This window comes from Labeo rohita, chromosome 11 (assembly GCF_022985175.1).
Source record: "Labeo rohita strain BAU-BD-2019 chromosome 11, IGBB_LRoh.1.0, whole genome shotgun sequence".
Classification (NCBI taxonomy): Eukaryota; Metazoa; Chordata; class Actinopteri; order Cypriniformes; family Cyprinidae; genus Labeo; species Labeo rohita.
In genome coordinates this window covers 17,330-23,622 of record NC_066879.1, presented here as the reverse complement: position 1 = coordinate 23,622, position 6,293 = coordinate 17,330, and the positions used below count along the sequence as shown (strand labels likewise).

Here is a 6,293-nt window from a genome sequence, read left to right as displayed (position 1 = left end):
AAACTGCAGCGAGTGTTTTCTTTTCCCGTGCCAGTGTTTTGGGCTTCTCGGCGTTAACGGGGCTGGGAAAACCACATCTTTCCGCATGCTAACAGGAGACACCCGCATCACTTATGGAGAAGCTTTTCTTAGCAACCACAGGTTAGTACCTCATCATTTGTGATGAACATTATAGCAATATTTTCACAATAACTGCATGATTATTATTCCCATTGTATAATTATTATTGGTGTTACTGCGACCACATCCTGGCGATAACCCACAACACCCTAACGTTACCAATTCAGCGTTCTTACAGAAATGGAGAAAGTTCATCAGCTGATGGGCTACTGTCCTCAGTTTGACGCCATCAGTGACCTGCTGACTGGACGAGAGCACCTGGAGTTCTACGCTCGCCTCAGAGGAGTGCCAGAGGCTCACGTCGCAAAGGTACATTATTATTCATAATGCAGTCTGAGCATATCGTACTAAATACCAGTCCTGTTTCATACCCAGTTCCAAGCATGTTTTGAATAATGGAGTGGTTCGCCCAAAAATGACAATTTCCAAAAATAGAAAAAAGGTACTCACCTTCAAGCCACCTGAGATGTAGATGAGTTTGTTTTATCATAAAGTCCATGACTCACTCACCAATGGATCCTCTGCAGTGAATGGGTGCCGGCAACGGGTGAGTCCAAACAGCTGACGGAAACGTCACAATAATCCACATCGCTCCAGTCTATCAGTGAACATCTTGAGAAGCGTTTACAAGCAAAAACAAGCAAAAAAGCGTTCACTGCAGAGGATCCATTGCAGAGCAAGTGATGGAATGACTCCAGATCTGTTCAGATGAAGAAACAAGCCTAACCTACATGAACTACCCCTGTAAAATAGTCTATAGAGACTACAAAGCAATTTTCTCTTGTAATAATTCAGCTGATGGACGCTTCGTTTCCTTTTCGGGTTACCGTATGTGTGTACGTAGTACGAATTCATGGTTGGCTTCATTTAAGAGTTGAGGCCGCAGATATTGCATGTGTTCAAGCGCAACCTGACGCAGACGACCAGCGGTGTCACCACAGTCAACGTTTGCCGCTGCTAGTTCTTTGATATCGGTTCGCTCGGTTTGCGTCATAAGCTCTGTAGTTAGCTTGTAGTCATTTTTTATGCCCGTCCTGTAGGTGGCACAGTGGGGAGTGCAAAAGCTTGGTCTGAGTCAGTATGCTGAGCGAGAGGCTGGGGGTTACAGCGGAGGAAACAAGCGCAAACTCTCCACCGCCATTTCCCTCATTGGAGCTGCACCTGTCATCTTCCTTGTATGTTTGTACTATCACACTTGTAAGGTAGTTTTATACAGTCTTGCTGACTTGGAGCTGTTGTATTATGTGGCTGTAAATGGTGTTTTTCCACTCTCAGGATGAGCCAACCACTGGGATGGACCCGAAGGCCAAGCGCTTCCTCTGGAACTGCATCCTTAGTGTGATCAGAGAGGGGCGATCTGTCGTTCTCACCTCCCACAGGTAGAGCAAACTAATATAGTTAAACTAATATAATAATACTAATGTTTCATATAGGTAGCCACATTAGATCACATGGACCGGGATCTGCCTGCTTAGACCGGCAGAGACCATGTGACTAATTTGCGCTGTGAATGTTTTTCATTTAGTAAATCTAAATATCTTTAAAAAAATCATTGGTCTAGCAAAATTTTGACCGATATAAATGTGTTCAGGGTCTAGTGTCTGTGTATTCGTGAATCAGTCTCCTGCTTTGGTTGTTCTGCTGTATTTGCAGTATGGAAGAGTGTGAGGCTCTGTGTACCCGAATGGCCATCATGGTGAACGGCAGGTTCCAGTGTCTGGGCTCAGTTCAGCACCTGAAGAACAGGTAACACTGACTTACTACATACTGTTCACTATATACTGCATATTAAATAGCGTTTTAACGTAGAGTGTGAAGCAAAATGCCGTTTGAAACCATAAACAAGGTCAACATCTATGGCCAAAAGCAGTTAAAAAAAAAAACAATTAGAAAGACAAGCACTTCTGTAACAAAACATTCTGTTGACATGGTGTTTTAGTCTCTCTCCTTTTCTTCGGATTCTGACTCCTCAGCGTTCTTCAGCCATTCTACGAACTTCTTCATCTACGTCAAACTGTAGATTGCCTAATTTTTGTTACATGACCTCTCTATATTGCACGTTTAGTTCGGCGGCATCATGTCAGAAATAAATCGTTATTTGTAGTCAGCTAAAAAAAAGTCAGATAAAGTGAGATTCAAGCTTTGGGTTAGGGTTAGGGTCACAAAGGTACAAATCTTGACTTGAAGTAAAAAAACGCATTTAAATATGGACAAAAAGACAAAGGTACAAGACTTAACGGCTCTAATGAGTGAAAGAACTCCGATCCCATGAAGATTACGAATGATATGTTCTAATATGCCACTTGATTTAAAGATACATGACAATGAGCACGTTTTCCACCCTTTTTGTCTTTCCTGCCAGGTTTGGAGACGGTTACACAGTAATCCTTCGTTTGTCCACGCCATCTACGGAACCTTGCCCGGTGGACACCTTCATCCAGAACTCCTTCCCTGGGATCCAGCTGAAGGAAAGACATCAGAATGTTCTTCAGTACCAGCTGCCATCGCAAGCCTGTCCGCTCGCTCGTGTCTTTGAGGTTTTGTCAAATAATTACGAGGAGCTGGGGATAGCGGACTACTCAGTGTCGCAGACTACACTGGATCAAGTAAGAGAACATTGCCGAGCCTTTTCAAATCCTAGTGAACTGCCTTGCTGTCTATATACTCAGCTGCCTTTTGAGAAACACACTATCATGGCAAATAGCTCTCCTCAACAGACTGACTCACTATTAATTTTTTAGTATATTTTTGCTTTAGCGTGTTGAAAGCATAAAAATATTGCACAAAAATATTGGGTAAAATAGGGTCAAATTAATCTGAACTATTTACTGATTCTTTTTAGTGCTGGTATGAATCATTTATATTAATAGTTGACATTTCTCTCCATTTTAACAGAATTGTGCATTTTTCACTGAACTTGTGGCAGTGAATTATGAGGTTGCCTTCTCTACAAAAGATATCCAGCTTCTTTTTAACTTAAGAGCAGACACAGCCATTTGTAATGTGCAACTGTTTCAGTGTCTTTCGCTTCTAGTCATTTTTATTTTGCCTGTACAAAGGCAGTCCGTTATGCTGCTTGATATTTCAGATTTCAGACGGATATTTTCATTTATTTTCATAATCATGAACACACAGGTTTGTAGCACAAGTAGTTTCACCACATTACTTCCGCATTTCAAAATAGGTGGATATTTAGGGCTGGTCACATATACCGTTGTTTGGCCAAATTTGGAATTTTAGCCAAATTCAGCAGGAATCATCATGCATTGAAGGATTTTGCGTGAGGGTGCAAGATTTCCCCATATGGATTTCGCTGATCTGTACAGAAAGCAACGCAACTAGCACGTTCAACGCCCAAAAATGTAGTGAGGACCTCATTAAAATAGACCATGTGACATCTTCAGACATCAGTGGTTCATCTTCCATTTCATTCATCAGTGTAGCTGTGAGAACAGTGTTTGTGCGCAACAGTCTTTGACGTACGTTTACTACAGGACCGCGACGCATGTGTGCGGTGCTGCTGACGCAGGAGCTGGCGTTCAGATGTGCCGGCCTTGTGTGCAAACAGAGGAATATGTCGTGATTGGCAGCGACACTGACCCGGAAGAGAAGAAATAAAGTCGTTTTCTTTTGTTGTGTTTTTTTATTGATTTTTGTTTGTGAAAGAGCGTGTGCATTCCTCTGCTTGCAAACAAGGTGCAGCACATCCAAGTTCTGTGTCAGACTGCTGGATAAAGTTGCCATTTTTGGAGGTTTTTTTATTTGGGAAAAGTATTCTCGTTGCTTCATAAAATTTGCAAAATGTTTTGAACGACATGAGGGTGAGGAATGACAGAATTTTCATTTTAGGGTGAACTATCCCTTTAAGTAGTAGGAACTAGTTTTCACCGGAGGGTTAACTTGTTTTGCAAAATTCAACTCTGAAAAAATAAAAAATACACCCAGATATTTTGCAAATGAGTGAACATTTCTGGAGGGGGGCCCTAAATAGCTAGACATAAGGGGCGAAACCCAGCAACAACTGTTTTGCTCTCATTTAAGTGGGGAAAACGCTAGAAAAAAGTTGAAGGCTCCTTTTGGGTGCATCCCACTAGGTTTTGAAACAGGGCTTGTTATTCAGGACTAAGAGTGTTTTCCTCCTGCAGGTGTTCGTTAACTTTGCTAAAGAGCAGACAGACGATGATCAGCTCAGGGAGGTCACGGTAAACGGCGGAGGATCCGTGGCCATTCGAACCAACAGACCTCAGCGGCCCACGGACCTCAAACTCCAGAAATCCAGCAGTTTTTCCAATCCACGCTCTCCTTCAGCGCCCTCTATAGATCAAGCTACTCGCTCAGTACAAACCCCTGAGCCTTCATTTACCGGTTCAAAGACCAAAAAGAGCAAATCAAACAGTCTGTCAGTCTCAAGACCGCAACAGCAGGTCCGGATGGAGCCTGTTGGCGAGGCAGCTAACGGATCAAACCCCCATGAAGACCAGACTCCTGGGAAAAAAGACCCATCCACATTGTTTATTATCAGTACCAAAACGCAAGAAAGCAAAGTGTGAAAAGACACAGATATTAAGAACTTAACAGTCATGATGTGGATCACCAGTGAGTCATTTTTGGTGCCTTGTTCACTTATAGATTTTCAAAATGGACTGCAATCAGTTAATCATTCAGTTTGGCTTTCCTGGCAAGTCAGCAATTCCTCACCGATTGTTTGTCCGGTTCTTACTCTGAAACTTGAGGATGGCGCGTGCCATCACGTATTTGTATTGTCAGGAATTCTTTCCTAGACTCTTTAATGAATTAATAAATTATGCATAATATCACGGCCGTCGGTTGCTTTGTGCAACCCAATTTGGATATGATTTTTTCCCCTGAATGTTACATTTTAACAGACCTCTTTATTTCTACATGTATGTAAAGGTCACATGTGCAGTGCAGAGATGGTGTCTGACACAAAAACTGCCTTCATGTACTCTGCATTTTTATTTCCTGATTTTTGTATTGCTTTAGATTTGTCTTTTTTCCTCTGATGCACTTTAGCTCAAAACAATTCTAGTATTGTAGTCTGGATTATCACTGTGTCTCTTCACTGCAGTAATTGTTACAATGCTTGATATGTAGCCCTTTTTATGTAATATTTATTGTCTGTACATACAGGAGATATTATGTATGAACTGAGTAAAGTGAAGTTTGAATGTGGAGATTGTAATCATCCCTATGTGCATGACGCTGGATGTTAAAATGCTGGGATATTTATGTGCAAATCTGTGTGCATTAATAAATATGTGGGTAGTGTGCAGATGTCTGGTGTGTGCACATTGTTTTATAAAAACACTGTTTGGTTAAAAATTAACCCAGTAACCAAACCACTTATAAAACTGATGTATTCTCGAAGATGCTTATGCAAAGTGGGCTCGTTTGGGCTCCAGTCGTGCCGCTGCATTCTGAATCATTTGTGGATGTTTGTGCATGATGGATGTCTGCACTGCAGTAGTCGAGCCTAGGCAATGGCAAAGACCTGGAAAATAAGTTGCACAGATCTTTCTGATGATTTGTATAATGCAAACCTGCAAGACTGAGCTGTTCTTGCAGTGGTGTCTTTGAAAGTCAGCTGGTCAACAAAGATTTCAGACCGGGATAATTTGATGAGATAATTGTTGATGGACCTAGCTGGATGGTGAAATCATGCTGCAGAGTCGGAGTGGCAGGCAGGGAAGACGAGAAGCTCAGGCTTTGCCAGGTTGAGCTGAAGGTGATGTTCTTTCATCCATGCCGAGACGTCCGTGCGGCTACCGTTGGATCATCCGGTTGAAATGAAAGATAGAGCTGTGTGTCATCGGCGTAGCAATATCAGGAGAAGCCGTGTGCCCGTATGATGGGTGCAGTGATGTAGTGTATATGGAGAAGGGTCCGAGAACTGATCCCTGATTCACAGTATCAAAGACGGCGGATAGATCACACAGACTGACATATATTTAATTTTTTTACAGATATTTAGTACTCATTGTTGATGGAGGCCATTATTAAATATTCCTTTTACATAAAATTGACAGTCACTTAGCACAACACTGATAACATCATCTCCAGCCAGATCTTCATATGAAGTTCTGTATAATAACTTGACAACACCTTATCACATCACAAAATATCTAATGTTCTTCTTTCACATTATTGTACAG

At 41.8% G+C, this 6,293-nt stretch overlaps 1 protein-coding gene across 1 annotated transcript; it reads left to right on the top strand.

Annotated features, from left to right (window-relative positions):
- Window positions 1-16: 16 nt before the first annotated feature.
- On the top strand, window positions 17-5,415 carry LOC127173414 (phospholipid-transporting ATPase ABCA1-like). Its single transcript, XM_051123299.1, has 7 exons — window positions 17-141; window positions 288-429; window positions 1,161-1,295; window positions 1,396-1,499; window positions 1,774-1,866; window positions 2,483-2,726; window positions 4,266-5,415. Exons 1-7 carry the CDS (start codon window positions 86-88, stop codon window positions 4,668-4,670), a joined length of 1,179 nt encoding a protein of 392 aa, XP_050979256.1. The 5' UTR covers window positions 17-85; the 3' UTR covers window positions 4,671-5,415.
- Window positions 5,416-6,293: the final 878 nt, after the last annotated feature.

Bases quoted from the DNA above. Each gene is read 5' to 3' on its own strand.
- LOC127173414 (XM_051123299.1), top strand. From the start codon at position 86: ATGCTAACAGGAGACACCCGCATCACTTATGGAGAAGCTTTTCTTAGC. The intron at 142-287 runs GTTAGTACCTCA...TTACCAATTCAG, and splicing joins GCTTTTCTTAGCAACCACAG to CGTTCTTACAGAAATGGAGA. The intron at 430-1,160 runs GTACATTATTAT...CCCGTCCTGTAG, and splicing joins CAGAGGCTCACGTCGCAAAG to GTGGCACAGTGGGGAGTGCA.